This window comes from Trifolium pratense, linkage group LG5 (genome assembly GCF_020283565.1).
Source record: "Trifolium pratense cultivar HEN17-A07 linkage group LG5, ARS_RC_1.1, whole genome shotgun sequence".
Classification (NCBI taxonomy): domain Eukaryota; kingdom Viridiplantae; phylum Streptophyta; class Magnoliopsida; order Fabales; family Fabaceae; genus Trifolium; species Trifolium pratense.
The window spans coordinates 26,947,408-26,972,287 of record NC_060063.1 but is presented as its reverse complement, the minus strand read 5'-3'; the positions used below and the strand labels follow the sequence as shown (position 1 = coordinate 26,972,287).

Sequence of the window (24,880 nt, the reverse complement as noted above, 5' to 3'; positions counted from 1 at the left end):
TATTATAGTTTTGAAGAGTTTTATGATATATATTAAATTATTAGGTTCATCAATGAGTTAGGGGTAAGTTGTTTGTCTTTTGTTTGTAGGTTGAGTTTGAGAGTGGTTTGATTGTACCACTGAACTTTTAATGCCATTAGAAATTTGTTTTTAATGTCTATTAACAATAAGTCATTTTTTTCACCTTAAGATAAATTTTCTAGCCACTAGACTACTTCATAAAAAAAACAATAAGTCATTTTCCATGCAAAATATTGTCCTCATTAATTGAAATATTTTCTTCATTGGTAGTTGCCAAAATTGAACTTGAAAACAAAGAAAACCAAACAAGAAATTTTAAACACTTTTTTAAAAAAAATCGGTAAGCGGCCCAAGAACGACTAATATAAGGGGTTCAATCTCACTGTTCACTTGGTCGAGAGTAAACAAAGTATAATCAATAATTGTTTCAATTGAGATTCAATCGATCAATTCATTATTAACTTAAGTTTAGTAACCATTTGATCTCGATCACTTGATTATCTCACATACTTCCATCCTAAAATAATAGTCATATTTATAATAAAAATATGTACTTTCATTTTAAATTTTTAATGTAACATTAATTACATAACTTTGAGTCTGACATCGGGCATAATGAACCTAGTGTGCGGCCTTATATAATATTAAACAATTCTCTCTTTTTTTTTTGTTCACAATGAGCTGGGGATCGAACCCAGGACCTACAACGTATTCCCTCCGGATACAAATATAAGCAAAAAATTCGGAACGCGTTTTCCAAATTTTTTTAGTTCAAATTTGGAAAAAATTCGGAAAACACATTCCGAAGTTGTTTTTAAGGACAAAAAAAATTCGGAAAACGCGTTCCGAATTTTTTGACCAAGGGCTAAAATGGAAAAACGCGGGGTGTGTGAGAAAGTGAGTAGGTGAGATGAGAAATTTTCTACTTGAAAACTAAGGAAACCAAACGAGAAATCTAATAGCAAATGTTAACATGGGCTAGTATTAGGTATTATATAGAATTGGACAATCATCACCTTTGAACCATAATTTTGAGGTGGAGTTAAGTTAAATTCATATCACTAATTAATAAAACTCTAATTGGACTGTGATTTTTTTACACAAAGCAAATTGTTTGGGTAGCTGTTTATTTCGTTCCATCAATTCATGTCAGCCAATGTAGTACTTGAAAACTAAGGAAACCAAACGAGAAATCTCAAACACTAATAATTTAATGGCAGGCAAGAGAACAGAGCAACATGTTTGGTTCCTTTTCTATTGAAGACGTCTTATATCGTCCAAAAATAAGAGAAAAGTGTAATACCTTTTAGCCTTCGCATTCCCAGACCTCAACCCTCGCCATCTAGCCATCACATTCACACTGCCAACACACATGGTTGTTGATAGTGTGGAGGAGATCCGGTTACAGTGACTTTCGCCGCTGCAGCTGTATGACCCACAGGGAGGCTACAAGATGAAGGTGTCCTGTGGTGGTTTAAGGTCTACAAATCAGAGAACAGTTATGCAAACCCTTGTAAGATAGCTCTGATGATAAAATTCCACATTCTAGTTCTAGCAAGAAACACCACTATTATAATGCCATATTATGGTTCTTTCTAATTCTATGCAGCTCCTCATAACACAATGCAGTACAGTAAGCAGTAACACAAATTTTCATGTCAGGGATCAACAGCCTTATTATACACTTAAATTACAGGGAAGTTCACATCTTAACATAGTTTAGTGACTTTGAGACTATTTGTCACAACAAAATTTCAACACAATGGTTCAATTACAAGAACAGAACATCAAAACACATGAGATAAGAAAAGCAAATTTGGTTCTAAAGCCATGCAATTCCAACATCAAGTGATTGATGTCAAGCATTTCACCTTTGAAATTCAAATTATATAATCAGACCACTCAGAGATAAAAGAAGTATGGTCCATGGACTCCCCAGGCACATCCTCATGCTGAGATGGCTTCTCCTTACCACCAACCAATCTCGCTGGGTTCCCAACAGCAGTGGTCCTCGGCGGCACATCAATCAAAACAACAGAACCAGCACCTATCTTAGCACCTTCCCCAATCTTAACATTGCCCAGAATGGTAGCACCAGCACCAATGAGCACCCCATCCCCAATCTTGGGATGGCGATCCCCACCAACCTTTCCAGTCCCACCCAATGTGACATGGTGCAGGATTGACACATTATTTCCAATCACAGCTGTCTCACCTACCACCACCCCTGTGGCATGATCAAACAGAACCCCTTTCCCAATCCTTGCTGCCGGATGAATATCCACCGCAAATACATCAGCAACGCGAGAATGTAGCGCCAAAGCTAAGGGCCGCCTAGCCTGCCTCCACAACAAGTGTGACACACGGTGCGCCTGCAACAAAGAAAACGAAACGCACACAAGAATTAGAGTTAGTCAAAAACAAATATGGAAATACTATTTGTTGCGAACCCCAAACCGACAAAACGCAAGAAACAAAATCTCCTTAAATCGAAAAAACAAAAACCAGAGTTGAATTATCATGGTTTAAAACAACATGAAATCCATAAATCTAAGAATTACTCCCTCCGGTTCTTATCATAAGAAGAAGTTTACCTTTTAGATTCATAGAATGTTGGATGTATCTGGTCCATATTATTGACCAGATACATCCAACATTTTAGATTCATAGAATGTTGGATGTATCTGGTCCATATTATTGACCAGATACATCCAACATTCTATGAATCTAAAAAAAAATAAACTTCTTCTTGTAATAAGGACTGGAGGGAGTAACATTCAAGAAGATGAAAACCCTAAAATTGAAGAATTCGGGTTTAGAAACACAAAAAAACCCTGAAATTTAAGAATCAGGATTTGGTAAAAAAATGAAAACCAGCAAACCTTCAATTCAGTCTCTAAACTATCATTTTTCCTCTCCTAATTGGTCTCTGAACTACGAAAATATAATTACATAACAAATACTCTGTTCTCAATCCATCAAATTAGTACCTCAATTAATTTCAAAACACAACTCTGAAAGGTCAATTCAAACAAAAACCCTAAAATTGAAGAATTAGGGTTTAATTAAGCATAAAAAAAACCCTAAATTGAGAAGAAGATAAACCTGACAAGCGAGAAATCCTTTGTAATTGAGAAGACAGTGAGAGTAAGAAATACAAGCAGGATCACGTTCACGAGCAGCACGAAGATCAGCAACAGCAGCAGAACTCAAAGAAGGATCAGTAGCAAAAGCGTTGAGAAAAAGATCATAGAGAAGAGTTGAAAGAAGCGTTGATGAACAAAGCTTGTTACCGAGATGAAACGAAAGTGATCGTTCAAGTGAAGCATGAGATAGAATCGTTGAGTAAAGATAACTCGCTAACGCCGGTTCCGATTCAGCATCACGGCGTGCTTCAGCTTTGATTTGAGACCATAACCAACCTTCGTCTTCGAATCCGATTACAGCGGTGGAATTGTTTGTTGATTTTGGTGGTGATCGGAGTTCGCCGGTCGGCATTGTTCGGTGAAGTGTGGTGGTTTGTGGTGGTTGTTGTGGTTGCGTGAGTTTTAATGTGTGGTTTGAAAAATGTGGACGATTTTGTGATGATAGCGTCAATGTGATTGTGATTTTGTTAGTATATGATGATGGTGCTTTTGATGTTGCATGTGAATTGCATGTAATTTGCAACATTTGTTTAATTTTGATTTATGATTAATTATTGTTAATTATTTTGTGTGGGCTTATTAATATGGAAAAGTTATCTGGATTGTGGCAATGGTAATGGATAATGAGAGGCTTGCTTTAAGAATTTTGGTTTTGGATATGCTTTTCATTTGCATGGATGGATGGTTGGTGATCACATGTTCTACAAAAGAAAAAGAATAAGAATATGTTAGTTAAGTTCACAGAAACATTATAATATGTAGGTATCGATATTTAAATACGAGATTTCTTACTTATTCATTTTAAAGTAGCTTTGGATTCTTGCTACTCTGGATAGTGAGTAATAGGATATGTTGTGGTGAAGTTTGTTCGACTGAAATTAAACTCGTGTCTCTTAAGTAATATTTTGAGTTTTAGTTGCTTCTTTTGAACTTTGATGAGGTTGGCTAGCTTTCAAGAGTCATGCATCTTATTTATTGCTTTATTTTATCTCCAACTAGTAACGCATGGTAACAGTTGTAGATGTCGCCGGTCTCTCCTAAAGTTTAGCGATGTTCTTCTTCTACTTTCTCCCTTTAGTGAGAGTTTGATTTCGATTGGTTGTGTATCCCCTTGTGATTGTCTTGCTCATTTCAAATCTCAGGTGATGTTACTCTGATTTGTTTTAATCTTTTCAAATCTAACCATAATCCCATGATTCCGTTTTCAACCTTTCTTTGAGATTTAGTTTCAATTTGATTGTGATTCTTCCCAATTTGAATGCTAGACTGAATTTCACATCTTGTTTAGTTGATTAGGTAGATTAAACTGTTTAATTCCCTAGATACGTGCCTGTAAAATTCCCAATTTGTCTTACTTTTATTTTATGAGATTGAGTTGGATCCGTAATTTGGGTGAATTTCTCCAAATATTCACAATGAACAACTAAACAACATATCTAGGAGAGTGTTGAGAAAACAACAAATGAACAACTAAACAACATATATAGTTAGAGTGTTGAGAAACCAAATATTCAAAAAGAGGGATGTTCTAGTGGTGGCCGATGCGTCGCAAGGGGAGAGATGGGAGGTGGCTCACTGTCACTACCATTGAAGTTGTAAATCACGAGCGACTAAAGGGAGAGAGATATTTTCACCGGTGAGAGAGGCACAATCACAACTGAGAGGAGAGATCCCTAGCCTTCCTAGGTGAATTGGACCTAGTGGGTGCTAAGAAAGAGACAAAAGGAAGAAAAAAATAAACACATTTTGTAACATAGCCACAATATCCAATCTTAGAGTGGCCCAAAAAGGAATAGTATTGGCCTAATCCAAATTCACACTATATATACTAAGATGTGGAAGTTTTCTCTCCCGACCCCCTCATTTCTTTTCTACCCCCTGAATTTCCGTTTTTACCCTTGGGGGTACTGCGGTTTATAGTTCATATAATATTGTACAAATAAGTGCACAATATAGATCCAACATAACAGAACTATTATTCAAAAGGGTTTTCACTTCTATGCCCTAATTTCACCTAACACACTAAAAGTGAATGTTTCAATTCGACGTCGTGTCATTCTTTATTTTGCGGTTAATGTCAGAGATATGATATCTTTATTTTGAAGAAGATTCCAATGAAAATTTATTCACTAGAAAACCATTTACTTTTTATCTTTGCATATCTCGGTGACAGACATTTCGAGAGTTAAAGATGGACAAAAGCCAAGCCAAATTGCTACTCCATTGCATATTGTGTTTACCGCCTCACTCGTCAACTTGTCATACACACTTCTGGATTATCTAATCATTTGATGACAACACGGTTTCCTACGTTGATAGGTATAACAATGACAAGAACGAAATCTCATCGATGTCAATAAATTATGGCGAGTTGCATTTCTGGTAAATTTTCTCTTTTATGATAACAATACTTGGTTTTGAAGAATGTTGATTTTGTGGACATGATATGAAAAAATGAAAAATAACAAAACTACTAATTCATATCGAATATTGATTTGACTTATATTTGATTTGATAACATGAGTGCAAAATTGCATCAATTAATGTTAATTTAATTGTGCCACTCTCATAAAAAAAAAAAACTAACCAATGCACTCATATACAATTCAATTTTGTATTACTTTTTCCCTCTTATTTTTTTACCATCAATTTAAACAAAAGGTTTTTCTCACCAAAGTAAAGTTTGTTAAGGCCAATTCATGCATTTTTTTTAAAAAAAAATTATTAAAAAAAGTGTCACATACTAAGTTTTTAATTATGTTGATCTTTGATGTTCAAATAACACAATTTTTTAACTAATATTCCATACCTCAAATCCATTCTTGAAAATCCAAAATTGTTAAATCTTAGATTTATTATCTATTGTAATTTTAACCGATTCATATTAGTCTCTATAATTACACACATAACATAAGATGTCCAATTAAGATAAATGAAGAAATCTATACCTCAATATCCATTATTTAATCTAATTGAAGTATATGTAGAGAGAAACAAAATAAAAATCTTGTGCACTCCATCCTTTATTGTCTCAAATAGTCCACCATAAGCCATTTGGGGGTTAAATTGACACTTGATCCAATAGCAATAACAATACCAAAAGGGTAAAATTGAAAATTTGTAGAAAATTGAAGCTAAATATAAATAAAGAGGTGGAACAAAGAGGAATTTTGGGTTTTTGCACTTTCTCATTCTTAAAGACTGAAACCAAAAAAACATTGAAAGAACAACAACACAATCACGAGTAGCAACCAACGAAGAAGGAAAAACACACAACAAAATTGTTCCAACACTGAACCTTATACACCCCACAAAGATCTTCCTTTTATATGTTTTTGTGAGAACCCTTTAACCCCTTTTGTTATTCTTTCAGTGTTTGGATCTGCAATTTTCAAGGTTTCATTCTTTTTCACTATCTCTATCATGGGTCAATTACCAATTTTCTTCTTCAAGAAAAAAAAGTTGGCTTTTTTCTTTACAATTATGAGTACCCTTTTGGTGATTTTGTCTGAAAAGATTTCAATTTTGCGCAGCTTTTGCAGAATTTTTTGTTGGGGTGGTTGAAGGTTCGAGAAGTTTTTCAATTGTGTAGCTTTGGGTTCGTTCCAATTTGAAGGAGATTTGGTGGGTTTCTTTGGAATTGAGAATTTTTCACTCTGAATTGGTGGGTGTTTTTTTCTTTACTGTTTTTGATTATTTTTTAAGTTGAAAATTTCTAGGGCGTAAGCATGTTCTGTTAATTGAGTTATTAATGCCATGAAGTTTTTGTGAAAATTTTGTTCACAGACACTTTTTGAAAAGCTGTTAATTTTTTTTGAACGTTGGATTTGAATATTTTTATTAATCTTGTAGGTGAAAATTGAAACAAGATTAGAAACAATTTATAGTTGAAACCATGTAAATTAGTTTGAAATTAACACTCCAAAACTCATTCTTGTGTGTGACTTGTGCTGTTTTTTTATCCCTTTGGTCCCACCCTTTTTCTTTTCAAAACTGAACCAACCAAGTTCATGTCATCCTTATGGAGTATAGGAGGGAAAGACATGAATTTGAGGTTTATAAACAGAATGAAAAGTAATCACAATTCAGATAATCTAAAGGAGCCATAGTATGAATACTTCTTTTGATATAAATTTTGATGTTTTTAGTCCATCTATGTTTACACAAGCTGTATATGTTTTTTAGTTATGCTAGTGTGTTTTCAAGCATTCCTAGTTGTTTAGATTTGATTTATCAACTGTATTATTTGGATGATGAGTTCATGTGTGATTTGGGATTCTCTAGAATGATTTTTAGGACATCTGATTTTTTGAAGATTTCAATTTTCTGAAATGTAGGAAAAGCAAAAATGAAGTGAATGAATTCTGTGGTGCTTTTTATATTTGCAGACTATTAGCCGTGCGTGGCCATGTATTGATATTTCCTGTTGTGTTGGCCTTGCTGGGAAGACTTATTTTATCTCATTGGTTTGGATGATGTTTTGTTAGAATGCTAGGGTTTCTTAAAATCTTGCTAACCTCCTACGTAGCTTTTATCCGCACGATAATGGTTGCGGGAATATGAATACTTTTCTTTTTCCAGTTATTTTGTTTAAGTTTTGAGGTTTGTGGCACAAGTAAATTGATGCTTTATTGGATTGTTATGCTTTCATTTATTTTTATGTGTGGATTGATAACTTTTGAGATATGGTACCGTGCTTCATTATGTGTCCTTCTCTGCATTTTTCCAAAAAAAAGTGTCCCTCTGCAAAATTACACAGAGCACACCTGGTTTGCAGAGAGGGACAACTTTGTCGCATTATTTTATTCTATAGTTTGTGTTTTATTCAAAATGATTTTTTGGATAAGTTCTCATACTGATAGGAACCAATTTTGCATCTAAGGCAAGGAAGTAATAAAATGTAAAGTAGATGTAGGAAAAACACTTATATTAATGATCCTAGAATCAACATGAACCACCGAAATCGCCAAACGCAGAGTTGAACCACTATCGCAGTCGAACGCCACACCTCTGTCAAAACCTCCAGATGCCAGTCGGTCGGTGACGGTACGATCTCGGCGATCTCTGCCTCCCAAGCCGCCAGAACTACTGTACACCAGTTTGGTTGTGGTGGATTGTCCTCAACTAGATAGGACACGGGCATAAGTTCAAGTAAGTGGGTGCGTGTTATGCCAGTTTTTGTGGTTTGGATGGCGGAACTCGCTGTGGTAGTGCAGTCACAGGTCGAACGGCATTCTGCCATGGTGACGGAGGCTGCACAGCTGATCTATGTGCACATTGGTTTTCCGCCATCGTACTTAGCACCCTCATCTTCTCTGTCGCAACTCGCAACCTTCACTGCAGTTTCAGATACATTCACCGCTGTTTCCGGTTGAAACTCAGATTTGTTGAGTTCCTTCTTTGATGCCGTAGAATCTCTGATAGTTACCACCGTCAGTTAGCCGTGATCGAGATCATGTGTCCTGCGACAACGTACTGCTGTCACTCCACTCCCCCCGTCGTTGCGGTGATCTCTCCGACCCAACGGTCTCCCTTGTCTCCATCGACTTCTCTCATTCCGTTCCAACAACAGTTGAAGGATTTGCTCCATTGTTGCTTTGACATTCCCCAATCTCTAATTCATTGCATCAATTCAATTCTCCATGATGTGTCTAGTGATTGGATTGTAACCAGGCTCTGATTGCAATTAATAGGAACCAATTTGGCATCTAAGGTAAGGAAGTAATAAAACATAGAGTAGATGTAGGAAAAACAATGTTATATTAATGATCCTATAGAATCAAGGTGATTCTATGGTGGAATTACAGTGTACAAGAGAAAATGATAAATGTAGAAAATGTAAAGGTAAGCTAGGCAATTCGAGAAGCCTAGAGATCTCCCAATTTTAGTCACCAAATTCTTGCCTCCTCTTACACTAAGTTAGTTACAGCACTAGTGAGAATGCTTCTCTGCTGCACTTCCCCGCCCCTCCGTGCATACACCTTACCAAATCTATCACACACTCATTGTGTTTTTCTTATTTTTTCTTTCATATAATTTATTCTTATCGAAATAATCTGTGCTCTTGTCTACAAAACTTACTATTGATCTCAGATGAAAACTGAATTGTACATCTTTGCTCTTGTTAATTGCAGTTGATAATGGTTCAAGAACTCATAAAAGACTGATTTTATGGATCCTGAAGGCAAAAAGTTTGGTGGAGGTAAACGTCTTTTATAATAGTGATTTGTGTTGTTACTCCCTCCGGACACAAATATAAGAAAAAAAACAGTTCAAATTTTGGACACAAATATAAGCAAAAGTCAACTACTTTTAAACTAATTAATACTACTATTCCTAATATACCCTTATTTAATCATTTCACTTTTCAAAAGTTTATGTGATTTTCAAGGCATAAATCACTTTTCAAAGGATAATATAGTAAACTTAACTCATGTTTTGCATTAAATCAAGAAAATTAACTACACTTAACTAAATTTCTTAAACATCGCGTAAACGGTTATTTTTTCTTATATTTGTGTCCGGAGGGAGTATGTAATTCTATAAAATCTGTGTTTGCTGTATATCAGTGGCGTCAAATAACAGCTATAGCGCTATAGCGTAGCGGAGTTTGATTAAATCACTATTATTCTGCGATATGCTATTTAGTGCAAAGTGTTGTCAAATAACGGCTGTTGTGGGGCTTAAGCATGGTGGCATAGCGGAATTTGAACAAAACACTATTTCCCGCGATCCGTGATTGACAACATTGCTTCCTAGTTATTGTATTATTTATTGTTATATATGCAAGTCCTGATTTTCTATCGGCACTGACTGTCGGAGATAAAAATTAGCCTGCAATCATCCCTTTTAAAGTTTTTACAAAAAGTTTTCTTGTGTATGCTTTATATTTAGTTAACACTTTCTCATCCAAGACATACTATTTCTTTTTAAACCCTCAGGACCAAGGGAGTTGACAGGTGCTGTGGATCTTATAAGTCATTTCAAATTAATACCGCACTATGAGTTTTTCTGCAAGAGGCCACTTCCTGTGTCAATTGCGGACACACACTATCTGCATAACGTAGTGGGAGACACAGAAGTAAGAAAAGGAGATGGGATGCAATTAGATCAGCTTATTCAGAATACATCTTTCTCCCGAGATACAAGTGCTCGTATACAGCCTTTTGACTTAGATACACTCAAGGAGGCTTTCCAACTAAGGGAAACAGCTCCCGTTGATTTGCCTGCTGTAAGAATTTTTGTTGTGATTTTCATCATACTTAATTTTCTTAACTATGAAAAGTTTGAAAATGCGTTCTTTCTGGTCTTATATCACTCATTCCTTGTTTTTCCTCTAATAGGCGGAGAAAGGAATACCGACAATTGCAGGAAAATCAAAAAGTGAGAAAGACAAAGAAAAGAAGCATAAAAAGCACAAAGACAGGGACAAGGATAAGGACAAGGACAGGGAGCATAAGAAGCACAAACATCGTCACAAGGACAGAAGCAAAGACAAAGACAAGGATAAGGAGAAAAAGAAAGATAAAAGCGGGCATCGTGATTCCAGTGCTGATCACTCAAAGAAACATCACGATAAGGTTGAAGAATTTTAGTTTGCTGCATCTATATAGTTCAGATTGAGAGAAAGTGTTCCAAAAGTCATGTCATGCAATACCATTGCGAATTTAATAAATCAATTTCATGATTTTTAATGAGTGCTGTGCTGATACTGTTAGCCCTGATTTGCTTATGAACTCTGTTTAGGATCCAATGAAGATCAGTTTCATTTGATACCAGTGATGTTAACCTTTTATGTTTGCTCAATATATTTCAGAAGAGAAAGCATGACGGAGATGATGACGCTAACGACGTGCACAAACACAAAAAGAGTAAGGTAATAAATTAAGAATTTTAGTCTTGTGACGGGTTTTTTCTATGTATTTTCTGTCTCAGCACATTTCTGGTGTATATTTACATTGTCTTCAATGAACTTATGTGCTCTATTTCTTAATTTTTTGCAGCATAAGAGCTCAAGAATTGATGAGTTGGGGGCAATAAAGGTCGCTGGCTGAAATAGTTATGTACTTAGTTCACTCTCTTTTCCTCAATTGGTTGTTGTTATTTGTTAAAGTATGGAGGAGACATTTGCCTGACATTTTCAGATTTCTTGAGGTACATAATTTGTAACTTCCGCATATTTTAATTTTCCTCAGTTGTCCATGACTATGTGCTACATTCTTTTTTGTAGTTTATTTTATTTTATGAATAAATGATTAACAAGGAACCTTTAACTACTTTCATTTGTGCTAAATTGTATTAGTTACCCATTTGATTCCTAGTTATAACTTATAAGACTCCGACAGCAATCATGGACTATGTAGTTAACAAACTTCTCTGAATTGAGAAACAAATCTCGATTGTCAATTTCAAATGTAGTAGTTTGGGAGGAGTGGAAGAGGGAAGTGGAGAGACTTGTTTATCATTTATGATAAATTGACAGACAAATCTACCCTTGGCTGCCACGCCTTTATAATTTAATCACCGTGCATGAGACACGATGGTGTTCTTCGATAGCCAGGGTTGCAGATTCAGTTTTTGATTTCATTTTCTTTTCAGACCCTTATTTTTTTCTTCTCGGTTATACATCCTTGTATTGTAAAAGCTCTATGCCATTAGTATAGTTGTGTGCTTCTACAGTCCTCATTTTTCTCCTTGGTGGGTTACCCCTAGCTAGGCCTGGTCATAGTTCGGTTCATGGAGGAAAACCATGCCGAACCAAAAAATAGCTCGAATGAACCAAACCAAACTGTTTCTTACACAATCCTAAACCGGATTCAGCTGTTTTATGGTTCGGTGCACCACTTACAAGTTTGAACCAAACTCAACTGTTATTTACAGATGAGATAATCCTCTACTTTTCGCAGAGTACCTCTCTATGTGAAGAACAAAAACAACCAAAATTGTAAAAGAATAAAAATTCAATGAAGCCACGGTATAAATGTTTTCATGGTCCAATTTATTAATCCAAATGCAGTCTGAGAAATCAATAATCAAAACCCGCCGTCACACTGACTGTGGTGCTCGGAAGTCCTCCGCTGCGGCCTTGAGCTGCACGTTTCCTCCGTTGCAGATCTTCCTCTTCAAGCGATTCTTAGTCACTCACGACACTACGACCCCCTTCGTAGCCTCTGTGAGCGGTCTTCTGGTGTCTAGTGGGGTGTTCAGAAACCACTCTTCTCTTCTCTATTCTCAAATTCTCTTTCTATATCCCCCATTCCTGCTCCAGCGGCACATGTGGATCAGTCACACTGCCACCATAGTGTGGCCTCCATGGTCCCCCTGTCCTTTTTTTCCCTTCTTTCATCTTTCTCTCTTTCCTTCTCTCTCTGTTTTCTTTGACGCCAGATGTTCTTATCCACAAGGACAACTTTGTTGGCAACCAGCTGGTGAGAAAGTGACAGATAAGACTTGAATTGTTCTTGTTCTTTAGTGTTGGTTATCCGTGACACAAGTATAGTAGAGAAAAATAGTTAAGGTATGGTTCTACGCGGTTCATGAATTGAACATGATAAATAGTTTGGGTTCTAGAACTAGTTCTAAAATAACTGTTTTGTTCGGTGAACTCTTCTAATAGTTCGGTTTTATTTAGGTTCAGTTCAGTGGTTCACTTCACGGTTTAGTTCTTCAAATTTTTTGAACAGGCCAACCACTAGTTAGTGAGTTAGGGAGACAACCAGGAGATAAGGAATTATGCCTATAAAAAGAAGGGATTGAGTGCGAGGGTTGTTTTGTCATTTGAGAGAATTAGGTCTCTGAGGCATTGGTAGGTACTGGTACAACTACAAACCCTCGAAGTTTTGCAATCTATTATGTATAATCAAAGGGAATTCTTCTCTATTTCTGTGATACAATATCAGTTTGTATCAATCGCCAGCAAAGCTATGATCGATCTTGGAGGGTATCTGAAAAAATGAGAGATCATCCGCATCATACAGTGGACACGATAATGAGGCACACATGGAGACTAACGAGGTTTGCAAGAATTGAGAGGAAAGAAGCAGCACAATGGTTGCTGAGAGTGAGAGCCACTATTGCCACCCGAATCGCCGGACTGAAGCTTTTCCACAGAGGGGAGTAGAATGCTAGTGCTGATAAAGATGGGAATGCAATGGTAATAGCCAACACTACTCTGGTGACAGATACGGGTGGAGAGGAGAATGATATGAAGTTGTTTCAATCGATTGAGTCGGGACATATGAAGAAGTTTCTAGAGTTCAGGATTTAAATCCCGGTTACTTACATAACATACTAACAACTAGCAATGTCTGTTCTTCGTTGGCTATATAAATAAGAGGGATCGAGAGGGGTTTCTTGTCCTTTAGGAGAATTAGTGTCTATCTGTTCTTCGTTGGCTATACAAACATATCCCGTTGCACTTCTTATAAATAACCTTCTCTCAGTTCAATTTTTCAGTTTGTGCATTCTCTCTTTTCTATGACTTATACTTCTGCTGTGTTTTGCAACATAGACGTTCAAGAGGTGCACACCCTCGAAGTTCTGCAATCTATTTTGTATTCAAAGTTACCTTCATTTCAATTGATTTCACGAATCTCGAACTGGATATATATGCTTAAAACAGTGTAATAACGTGGAAACGTAATGATAAAATAACTTAATATATGTCATTGTATATATATCTAATGAAATGATACTGATATCTTCAAACATTTATTTTATGCAGAGTAGCTAGGGGACCTGACTATAAAATTATCACGATGGTGAATTCACCGGATGATGGAAAAGGAAGCAGGTAAAATATGCTGAAGATAAAACTATATTCTTGTATAATAACAGTTACCTCATATAATTGCTAGTAAACTTTGATCTTCCTTTTCCCAGTTTTTGGAGCACAGGATATATCTCAACATGTATGCATTGTTTTGACTGATTTTTTTTTTTTTTACTAAAATTTTATGTAGCTTATAATAATAAGACTTTTTTAAACTAGAACTAGAGGCTTCTTGTTTAGGATAACTGAAAATAGCTATGATGGGGTTATGTGTGTATATCGATAATTCTCTACCATATAAGCTCCATTTATTTAACATCGACGGATGGATATGTTTGTATCATATCTTTCATTCATTCATTCATCATCATCATCATCATCATCGTTTGCCTGCAATCGAACCTGAGTCAAGAAGGTTATGTTTTAAGAGAATAACCACAGCGACCAGCTAGCCAGTTGTTTGTATCATATCTATATGTAGTTAGTTTGTAAACTATATTGGTAGGAACTTTCCGCATCCTAATTCAGATGTACGAATCTTGAAAAATCGCGAATTTTGTGTGTTGTTCAGAATTATACTTGGAAAATATTGACTTTTTTTAGAAATGTGGGGTGTGAAAAGTTGTTTCAAACTATATGCTATAGAATTTTAATATACTGCTCTTATTTAAACATAAGTGTCATTATGGTTCTTTTGCAAACCAAAATTCATTCTCTCAAATGAAATTGCTACCTACCCTCCCCCAATTTTTGTCCTCCACGCCCCTATCTCCTTTATGATTTTTGTACCAAAACACTTGTCCTCCAGTTTGAGAGCACTTCTTTTTGGATGTTACTTTTTCACCCCCACAAAACTAAATTTTGTGAAAATAGTGGAGGTTTTGATATTTTCTCTCCCCACCTCCCATGAATCTTTTATACCCCCAATATTCCAATTTTGCCCTTGCAGAAAAATTCGGTTCGCAGAAATCGAATTTTTACTAGTGCAAATTCAGAGTAAATTTCGGTTTTTAGAAATCGAAATTTGTTTTCAAGGTAAAAAAAAACTTCGGTTTCTACGAACCGAAGTTTTTTCAAGGGCAAAATTAGAAATTCAAGGGGGATAAAAGATTCACGGGGGGTGGGAAGAGAAAACATTGGAGGTTTTAGGGCAAGTGCTAATATGGACCGTGGTCCAAAGTGGATCAGTGTAAAATATTATCTAAAATTTTAATAACTGTCGATAATACTCTTAAGAAATAAAATCTCAAGACTTATTTTTTTACTGCTTAAACGATGATCATTATTAATAGCGAGGACCAAAATTAGAGACGCATAATATTTGGAAGATTAAAATTTGTTGAAATTTTTTAGAATGATTAAATATAACATTTTGGATATAAATACCTTGTATGTACATACCAAAAGAAAAAGTACCTGTACGTAAAAGACACAAATTTATAAGACTATAAAATTTTCTCAAAAGTAACTGACTTACAGGTGTGTTGTGTTGACTATTTTAGCTAAGAACTACCTGTATATTTGACATTTCCTTTATGAAGAGAAAATATGAGAGAAACTTTCACTAATAACACGGTTATAAATACTCCCTCGATTCTATTTTTAAGTGTCGCTTTTGATCACTGCACACGTATTAATGTACAATTAATTTTGATCCTTAATATTTTCAATTATCTATTACAAAATTATAAAAATTGAACAATATTTTATTTACTAATATTTAGTTTTTTTTGGTTGATTACTAATATTTAGTTTTATATATTAATAAAAATTTATGGTCAAAGTTTATTATGTGAATATTACACAATAGCCAAACATAAATTTTTTATGTGATATATTCTTAAATACTGACTCGAGATGTTATTTATTATATACTTCGTTCCATTTTATAAGAGCTATTTTGACTAAATGATACTATTTATTTATCTTGCTTTGACCATATTTTTTTTTTAATAATATATAAAAATAAATATTAACATATAAGATCTTGTTTGATATTTTATTTTATGAGTATTTTCAAAATATAAAATTTTTATAATTTTTACTAATAGAGAATTAAAGATATTAGTGATTAAAATTGTATGTTGGCATACGTACACTAGTCAAACTAGCTCTTATATTTTGGGACGGAGGGAGTAAATTATAAAACGTTAGACCACTTACAATGAGGTTGTTAAAAAAAAAAGTATTAAATAGTTGAAGTGTTGCAATGAAGTGTTGAAGAGAGTGTTGAAAGTGGGATGAATTGTTGGAGTTTGAAAAAAAATATACAGTTAAATGAGGAGGAGTGGGGACCACATAAAATACTTGGCAAAATCTTATTGATTAACGAGATTTTCATATTTTTATCTCATCTAATTATTTGTGGTCAATTATTTCATAGTAAATTAATTAATTTTTTTTCACCAAAATTCATCATTTTTTTGTCTATAAATAGAGACTTAGTTTATTTAATTTTGACACAGAAAAAACGACATTTTTCTCTCTAATTTTTTTATTTAGCCTCCAATAAACTCTTGCATGATTCAAATGTACATCACGAATTGCAAACAGATCTAGTCAAACACATATGAGCAAAGTTCAAAATGTTTCGTGATTAAATAGTCAAACACATCACGAGACACCACATTGCTATGCATGACTCTTTGAATTCTTTTCAAAATAGTCACAGCCTCAGGTGCTAGAAAACCAAAAGTGTCAAACGCAAAAGATATAAACACATGTTGATTGTCAGAACATGCTCTCTCATGTTTGACCACTTTCTTGAAGCAGCTTTGAGGGCCGTTTGTCCTATAGTAAAATCTTCAGTCGTAAATCTCACAAGTGGATAAACTCCAGTCAAATCCACACATACATGTTTTCCTCATACCCAACCGTACACACTAGAACATCGATTGACTTAAATGTAAATATCTCCTCCAATGAATCAGTCGAGAAGTTTACATGCGCCTCTTTCCATTTCCGGGTGCTAAAAAGTTGACAAAGGACCAAAAGTGACGTTAATCTATTTTCATAGTATTTGTTTGCATGTTCCACGTAGATAATGAGAATAAATTCATATCTAATATTTAAGAATTTAATTAACAGTTATAAAAAAATAATATATAATACATTAAATTAGTATTTTTAAGATACTTTAATTATTAAATCATAATTACAGCTTACTACCACTATAATTCAATGTGCATCATATCATAACGAAGAGGAGCTTATAAAAAAAAAAAATATATATATCATAACGAAGAGGAAAACAATGTCATTTTGTACCTTTCAAGAAAAGAAAAAAAAAAGTCATTTTGTAATCATTTTTAATAATTACTCCCTCCGTCCCATAATATGAGAGAGAAAAAAATTCACACTTATTAAGAAAAGTAAAATATGATAATTTCAAGGATGACTTTTTGTGTTTTTGTTGAAATAAGTTTTATGGAAAGATATAAAATGAGTTTTTATTGGTTATTGATTATGGGAAAAAGAAGAGAGAGAATAAATTAAGTAAAAGTCTCTTTTAAAAATGATAAAAGTGGTTTTTTTTTCTTATAATTTGAAACATGAAAAAGTGATTTTTTTTGTTTATAAAATGAGACGGATGGAGTAGGCAACATTGTGCACAATTTCTTAACAATGTTATCATTTTTCTTTGTGGATACTCGTGCACAATCTCTCTCTCTCTCTCTCTCTCAAATTTTACTTTGGCTAATAAATTCACTTTGAATTGGCCTATCTGAAGCAATGTTAAATAGTGACAGACCAATTTTAAAGGTGTAGTAAATTAATAAATTCTCATATGAGTTGGCCTATGTGAATTTTTTCTATGAGAGGTTTGAGATATAAGATGGTGACATAATAATTAAGAACAACAGTTACAACAAGGGTAAAATTCGCTTAATAAATAACATGATCAAGGTGGAGATGACGAATAATACGCATAGCATGAAATAAGCTCCAAATCTCAGCACCCTGAGAATTATTGCAAGATTGCAATAAAAATCTTAAATAAGGTCATTCTGAGCATTTCTAAGTAATTAATCTATCACAAGCTGAGAAGTCGTTCCTTTCTTATGAGCTCCATTAACATTAAACTTAACGGAGAACCATTAAAAGGTGGCTCTCTCCCCATTTGATATGGATAGTGGAACCAAAGCTATCCATATTTGTAAAAAAGATCATAAATTAAATCCATTTTTATATAATATATTATACAAATATTTATTTGAGCATAAAAATACAAAAAAAAAAAAATATTAATTAGTTTTTTTGGGAATAATAATTCGAATGCTTTTTATTTTAGATCAAGCAAGAAATACAAAACGATGAATGATAAAAATAATTGAGATTAGCTATAATTATTGTTGCCCTTACTAAAGAGTAAGTTACATTGTTTGCTAATCGCTTAACAAAACTAATACCATAGTTTTATAAAATAAAATAAAAATTTAAGAAGGAATTAACTTGCAAGAATTCAAAATAGCAACTAACACAGAGACATGCTGAAGAAGTTCATGAAGACAACTTATAACCTTTTAGTTATCGAATTCACTCGCCCAGTTGAGAGCTTTGAAAAGAGCGGTAATACCTTAACCTTCTAGAGTTCCAATCATCAACTAATGGTTTTTCATGATTGTGTACTCCAATATATGTCACAACATAAGTGTTCTCTATAGTTTTGCTTTGTTCTACTAGTTTTCTTGCCAAACAATCTTTTAAAGTGCTACATTTGTAGTAGTTCCTGCAAAATTATCCATTGATTTTCTATATCAAACACCTCTAAATCATAGTGTTTTAATAATATATAACTAAAATAATATGCATACATAGATGCATACATTGATTTTCTATGTCCTACAATTATACATATTAAATAATACTATTATTGAAGAAAATTAATAATTTTACAAAATTAACCTTATGAAATATTGATGTGTTTATTATTATCATAAATACAAAGTGAAAGATATGGACCTATATGAGTGATGCACTAACTAGTAATTAGGGTTTTGAAATCCCTACAAAAATTACCAAATTGCGTTTTTTGTCCCTATAAGAAAAGTGTCATGTTTTTGTCACAACAAAAAATTACTATATGTAATTTTAATCTCTATTGTTAATATTTAATATGTAGATAATTTAGTTTTATCCCCTCAAATAAGGATTAGAATGAATATCACAAAGGCCAATTTCAATGTAAAAGTGTTTGTGGAATTGAAAGTAAGTGTAATATAATAATTTGCATGTAACAAATCCTAAAGGTGGTATATTTTCAATGACTAAACACACAAAAAAAAATCATTTGGACTAAAACTAAAATATGATAAATTTGCAGGGACTAAAATCATATTTAAACTAAAAAATCAATTAATATTACATCGAAATTTGAAAGTGACACTCATTTTCTAACAACTTTTTATTTCACAAATTTATGTCATGGAGAAAAGAGTAATTGGTTTTGTTGTTTTCAAAATTAAAACACAAATACAATCATAATCAAGAGAAAATTTGACAAATTTAACCACAATTTTATGTCATGGCAAAGATCACAATGCTTGAAACCCATATTTAAAACCGAAGGTGTGGGTGTGTGTAGATAATAGAATTATTTTTAAAAAAATATCAAAGCAATTTTTGTCAATAAAATAAAATAATATCAAAGCAATTAAAAAAGTGGAAGTTAAAGTTTTGAATCTATAAAAACCTTGGATGTGGAGACCCTTTAACAGGTTTTCGTCCATATTTTCTCCATACCCAACGATCTTTTGAAAGATTCTCCTTCTTCACTTGACACACCAATGACACCTGTTTATAATTTTTTCTATAAGAAAAGAAATTTTAAACGAATTTAGGTCACAATGAGTTATGTTATGTTATGTAAAAATGTTTCAATTCTTTTTGACACAATAAGATTGATTTATGATTAACATATATTAAAAAATAGGAACAAATACTTTACCTTTTTCTTGATTTGCATTTTGGTTGTTGTGGATTTATATTTGGCAAAACCCTAGAACTAGTTTCAGGTTGTAGATTTGGCAGTTGATTGTGATGTCTTGGGAGTTGTTGTGGAACTGATGGATGATTGTATGCACGGTCAAAATGAGAAGTCGGGATATGGGTGAGGAGGGTGGTAGTAGACGAGGCAGGAATAGTGATGGCAGAGTTGGGGGAAAAGATGTTGGTGGTGGGAATGAGGGTTGGGATAGAGGTGGTGGGGGTAGTTATTATGGTGGGGGTCGTGATGGTGGTTGAGTTAGGGTTAAGTGTTGGGATTTGGAGAGGATTGAAATTGAATCTAAACTTCTCTAGATCTATATAGTTGGTTTGTTTAAACGGGGAAATAGGGACTGAATTATTTTCTTGGATAACGGTAAAATCGTTAAAGTAAGATGGTGTGGTGTTTTGTGGGCGTATAATGTTATTGGTGGTGATTGGGGTTTGGGGTTGTAGAATTGGTAGTTGATTGTGTTGTCTCAGAGGTTGTTGTGGAATTAGTTGATGGTTGTACACACTTTCAAAAGGAGCAGCTGTGATGTAGGTGGGGATGATGGTAGTTGACGAGGTGGGAGTAGTGGTGGTAGATATGAGGGAAGAAGTGGTGGGGTTAGGGCTAATTGTTGTAGGGATGTCGAGAGTGTTGTTGTGATTGAAATTGATCTTCAACTTCTCCAGATCTATGAAATCAGTCGATTTCAGTGGAGTAACAGGGACTGGGTGATTTTCTTGGATAACGGTAAAATCGTTAAAGTAAGACGGTATAGTGTTTTGAGTGAAAATACCGTTATTGGTGGTGGTGGTGGTGGTGGTGGTGGTAATTGGGGTTTTAGGTGGTGAAGTTTCAAAAGTGCTAGGAGGATTAGTAAAGGTGGTAGCTTTGCAGCTGTGCACAATGGCCATGAGATCCCATTCACCATTATCCATTATCGAAGCACAATTACTTTGTTTGATATTTGACTAATTGAAGATAATGGGTAGAGTTTAAATACGCAAGAGAAAAGATGAATCTAGAAGCAAAAAGAAAAACGTTTAGCAGACTTTTTCAGTGAACCAAATATTATTTAATGAAAAAGTAGAAGCGGTCAATATAGTCAAAGATAATTATAACTGTCAAAATTATGTAATTTATTTATTCTTTTTTTTTTACTAATTATTCATTTTTATTTGATTTCTCATTAATTATATTATATATAAAAAGAGAAAATATTATTACGAGTTTTTTTTAATAATGGTGAATCAACGACTTAGTTGATTATATAATAGAATTGATGGAGGATTAGTAAGGGACAAATTCTTTTTTGTCCATTTCTTTTATGCCTATTTTGTCTAGTTTCATGACAAATTTCTAAATCAAACAGGATTTAACAAAAATTGTCAAGTTCAATCTCTAGTTTTTTAGTAGATCAAACACACCAAAAGATTGATGGCTCATCATGATTTTGTTCAAGTTTAAATATAGTTTTTGTGCAAATCTTTGATGGTTCATCATGATTTCTACAAAACAATTGTCAAACCTAATATTAGTCTTTAATATCTTAAAAATATTAATGTGTACGAATTTTTTAAAATTTTGTGATTTAAATATTAAATTTTGTAAGCTATATATTTTTATAAAATAAATCCAAGAATTACCTTTTTTTTATCATAAAATAAAAAATAGAATAAAAAACATTTTTCCACTTTCATATTCGTTCCTAATTTTTCAAGGATTGCATTAAGAATTCTCCAAAGGCCAAACAATTCACATACCCTTTTAATTGACCATAGTATTATGTCAAAAGTGGACCCAACAAAAAAATGTCAACAACATAAAAAATAATGAAATATGTGATTAGTGCTAAAAAAATAGTGATTTTACCTATACATTTTATGTATTTATTGACTTGTTTCATAAACAATTTAACGTAAATATCCCAATTATTTGTAAATATTAGTTTTTACTAGCAAATTAGCTTTTTTTGCTTTAATTTACTTTTAACCCTTCAAGTTTATCAATTTTGTGATTTTGGTCCCCTTTAATTTTAATTGTGCGATTTTAGTCGCTCACTTTTACCCCTTTTACACTTGTAGTCCTCATTCTAACTTTGACTTATTTTGACAAAAAAAGAGTTGCATTTAAGCTTTTTTTTTTAATCATTTCTACCTAATTCCCAACTATTTTATAATTTGTATGAAAATTGAAGTTGAGCAGATTCTAGACTTTTTTTATAAGCAAAAATTGAATTATAAGGAGTACAAGGTGTACTCAACCCTTACAATTCTAATAGGGACCATTACATGCTAATAATGCATTTTAGTGGATCCTTACACCAATCTGAAAATACACAAGAAGACTTACTAGCTATTTTACCTATAAATCAAAACCATGAAATATAAATAATCTTATCTTCTATGGCTTTCCAATCAATAGCTTCTCCTCTAAATACCACATTCTTACACGCACGCCATAAACACCAAGTGGTTGCCAACCAAATAATGTGACGAGCTTTTTCATATTTCTTATTTTTCAATAAGGCTCCAAAAGATGAAAAATGTTTCCATCTGTCGTCAAAAGAGAAGAAATCCACATTCATCCATTTAAAAATCCTCGTGAGCTTAGCTCAGTTGGTAGGGAGATCGCACTATATGTGTAGGAGCTCGGGTTCGAACCCGGGACACTCCACATATCCACCTTTAAGGTGAATTTTCTAGCCACTAGGCTACTTGACAAAAAAAAAATCCGCATTCATAACTTTTGAGAAAAAGAGCAATTAAAGAGCACATGAGATAATTCCTCCCGTTCTTCAAAACAAAAAATGCAACATTGCTTATGCGGATTAACAAGGATAGATTTTCTTACCAAGGCCATGCGAGTTGGAAGTCTCGATAATAATAACCTTCATCCAAAAAAGCTCACTTTGGATGGAACATCAATTAACCATAATTGTTGTAGAACTTTCATTACGTTTTCATCAATAACCACAACAACTTCGCGAAAGTGAAGGAACCCGTACGTCGAATTCACCGAAAAAATACCCGATTGAGTAAGAACTCATTGCCTGCTATCTGCGTCATTGCTCACATTAGTCATGAACCCCGCAACATTCTCAATTCCTCCAATCTTCATAATATCACGTCACCACAAAGATTGACCTTTGACATTTCTAAGATTATAGTGCAAAAAATTACCAGCCAGACTCTCATATCTATGCTCTAATAGTTTGGTCCATAAGGTATTATGATCACACAATCCTCTCCACTTCCAATTACAAAGTAAAGCTTGGTTGAAATAATTTAGATTCTTTATACTCAAACCGCCTTCATCTTTTGGGAGGCAAATTGTGTCTCAAGTAACCCAACAAATCTTCTTAATATCAGAACATCCTCCCCAAAGAAATCTCCTTTGGATACTAATCAACTCTTGTAACACACACACTGTTACCTTGAAATTAAAAAAGAGGAAAAAAAAATGGAAGATGTTTTGGGCCGAGCACAGATGCTCGGGCAGAGGAGGATGTCGAACAACAACGTCCCGAGCTAGCCTACCATGAAGAGCTCGCGAGCCTTGCTCGACTCTCCAACGGTCTGATACTTTCACGTATCGTAACGGCCGTAAACCGGAATGATGAGCATTTACTGCACATCAAGGCCTCCAAGCCATTTTCCAGCAGCCACTTGATGGCCATTAACGCCATCAAGGGCCTTGGCCCTGCGCCGGGGGCTATATATATGTGACTCCACTCCATTCACAAGGTACGCATATTACTGGGTACACTCCATTAAATGCTCCAAGGGAGCGTATTTTTGCAGAAGTTTCCGCTGCGGACTTCAAGAAAGTTGTGATCCACTTCCTAAGGCAGCAGCCCCTAAAGGAAAATACTGATAGGACAAAATTTTGTCGCTATCACAAAAGCCATGGGCACGACACTGAAGATTGCGTCCATTTGAAAGACGCCATCGAGATCTTAATACAAAAGGGCTACGCCCGAAAATACATCCAAAACGATGAACAAGTACAACAACGGGAACCTCGATAGGTCGCCATGGCCATCGACGTTCCCGAGCAGGAGGACAACCGAGCCGTAGTCCCACAATCTCTCGCCATCTCGGTACCAAAAATCCCTCTTCCTTCCTCGGGATCGGATGAAGAAGCACTCATGAGGCACTTCAATGCACACATGAACGGCTCATGGGAAAATTTCCCAAAAGCAATGGTAATAACAGGAGGAGGGATCAGCAAAACCACCATTGGGTCTGTAAAAAGAAAATTCCAAGAGCTGGAGAGCATTTGTTTGGCGAACCCCGTCACCGTCTCAAAGCCCGAGGAAGGCTCCAACCTGCTGGCCTTTTACAAAGAAGAAGTTCCCGGAGGCTCACCAAACTACCAGATACCATTGCTGGTGAGAGCTCGCATGGCGAACTTCGACGTTCACCGAATCCTCGTAGATCAGGGGAGCTCGTGTGACGTAATGTACTCAGGGCTCTTCAAAACGCTGCAGCTGTCGGAGAAGAACCTGATCCCGTATGTAGGACCTGACCTTCAAGGGTTCAATGGGTCAACTACCAAACCTTGGGGATACGTGGACCTCATCATCACCTTCGGCGAGGAGAAAGCAATGAAGTCTGTGAGAACACAATTCATGGTCGTCGATTGCCCCTCGTTGTAAAACTGCATTATTGGCAGGACTACACTAGCTGAACTGTACGTTGTGTCGTCCACCATTCACCTGAAGTTGAAATACTACACGCAAGACGATCAGGTCGCAACCATCAACGGTGATATAGTTGCTGCGAGGAGATGCTTTGAAGCCGCGGCAAAAAATCTGAGCACCGTGGTGACCCCCAAGAAATCAGAACCAAAGAAAAATCTGGGGGTAAACACCATTGGAACCTCCGTGGACCTCGATGCTCGACTCACAAAAAAGGAGCACCAGGAGGATAAACAAAAAGACCTTCCCATTGCTGAAAAGAAAAT

At 34.7% G+C, this 24,880-nt stretch overlaps 3 protein-coding genes across 5 annotated transcripts; 1 reads left to right on the top strand and 2 right to left on the bottom strand.

Annotated features, from left to right (window-relative positions):
- Window positions 1-1,671: 1,671 nt before the first annotated feature.
- Window positions 1,672-3,868, bottom strand: LOC123884667 (serine acetyltransferase 5). The gene is made up of 2 exons (XM_045933813.1): window positions 3,127-3,868; window positions 1,672-2,393 (listed from the first exon to the last, which is right to left on the bottom strand). Exons 1-2 carry the CDS (start codon window positions 3,691-3,693, stop codon window positions 1,902-1,904), a joined length of 1,059 nt encoding a protein of 352 aa, XP_045789769.1. The 5' UTR covers window positions 3,694-3,868; the 3' UTR covers window positions 1,672-1,901.
- Window positions 3,869-6,337: 2,469 nt separating this feature from the next.
- LOC123885138 (mediator of RNA polymerase II transcription subunit 19a) lies at window positions 6,338-14,281 on the top strand. 3 transcript variants are annotated; one of them, XM_045934398.1, is made up of 9 exons: window positions 6,338-6,563; window positions 6,701-6,831; window positions 9,302-9,369; window positions 10,109-10,398; window positions 10,511-10,747; window positions 10,984-11,043; window positions 11,171-11,321; window positions 13,891-13,959; window positions 14,049-14,281. In XM_045934398.1, the coding sequence occupies exons 3-7, from the start codon at window positions 9,339-9,341 to the stop codon at window positions 11,219-11,221; spliced, it is 669 nt and encodes a 222-aa protein (XP_045790354.1). In that variant the 5' UTR covers window positions 6,338-6,563; window positions 6,701-6,831; window positions 9,302-9,338; the 3' UTR covers window positions 11,222-11,321; window positions 13,891-13,959; window positions 14,049-14,281. The 3 variants fall into 3 exon arrangements, with proteins under 3 accessions (XP_045790354.1, XP_045790353.1, XP_045790355.1); XM_045934397.1 differs by having other exon boundaries at window positions 13,891-14,281; XM_045934399.1 differs by having other exon boundaries at window positions 6,701-9,369; window positions 13,891-14,281.
- Window positions 14,282-19,881: 5,600 nt separating this feature from the next.
- LOC123886355 (mucin-2-like) lies at window positions 19,882-20,850 on the bottom strand. The gene has a single exon (XM_045935680.1). The coding sequence runs from the start codon at window positions 20,848-20,850 to the stop codon at window positions 19,882-19,884; it is 969 nt and encodes a 322-aa protein (XP_045791636.1).
- Window positions 20,851-24,880: the final 4,030 nt, after the last annotated feature.

Excerpts from the sequence above, each read along its gene's own strand:
- LOC123884667 (XM_045933813.1), bottom strand. The coding sequence starts at position 3,693 with ATGTTGCAAATTACATGCAATTCACATGCAACATCAAAAGCACCATCA. Across the intron at positions 2,394-3,126 it reads AAGGATTTCTCGCTTGTCAG|GCGCACCGTGTGTCACACTT; the intron begins GTTTATCTTCTT and ends TCTTTGTTGCAG.
- LOC123885138 (XM_045934398.1), top strand. The coding sequence starts at position 9,339 with ATGGATCCTGAAGGCAAAAAGTTTGGTGGAG. Across the intron at positions 10,399-10,510 it reads CTCCCGTTGATTTGCCTGCT|GCGGAGAAAGGAATACCGAC; the intron begins GTAAGAATTTTT and ends TTCCTCTAATAG. Across the intron at positions 10,748-10,983 it reads CAAAGAAACATCACGATAAG|AAGAGAAAGCATGACGGAGA; the intron begins GTTGAAGAATTT and ends AATATATTTCAG.
- LOC123886355 (XM_045935680.1), bottom strand. The coding sequence starts at position 20,850 with ATGGATAATGGTGAATGGGATCTCATGGCCATTGTGCACAGCTGCAAA.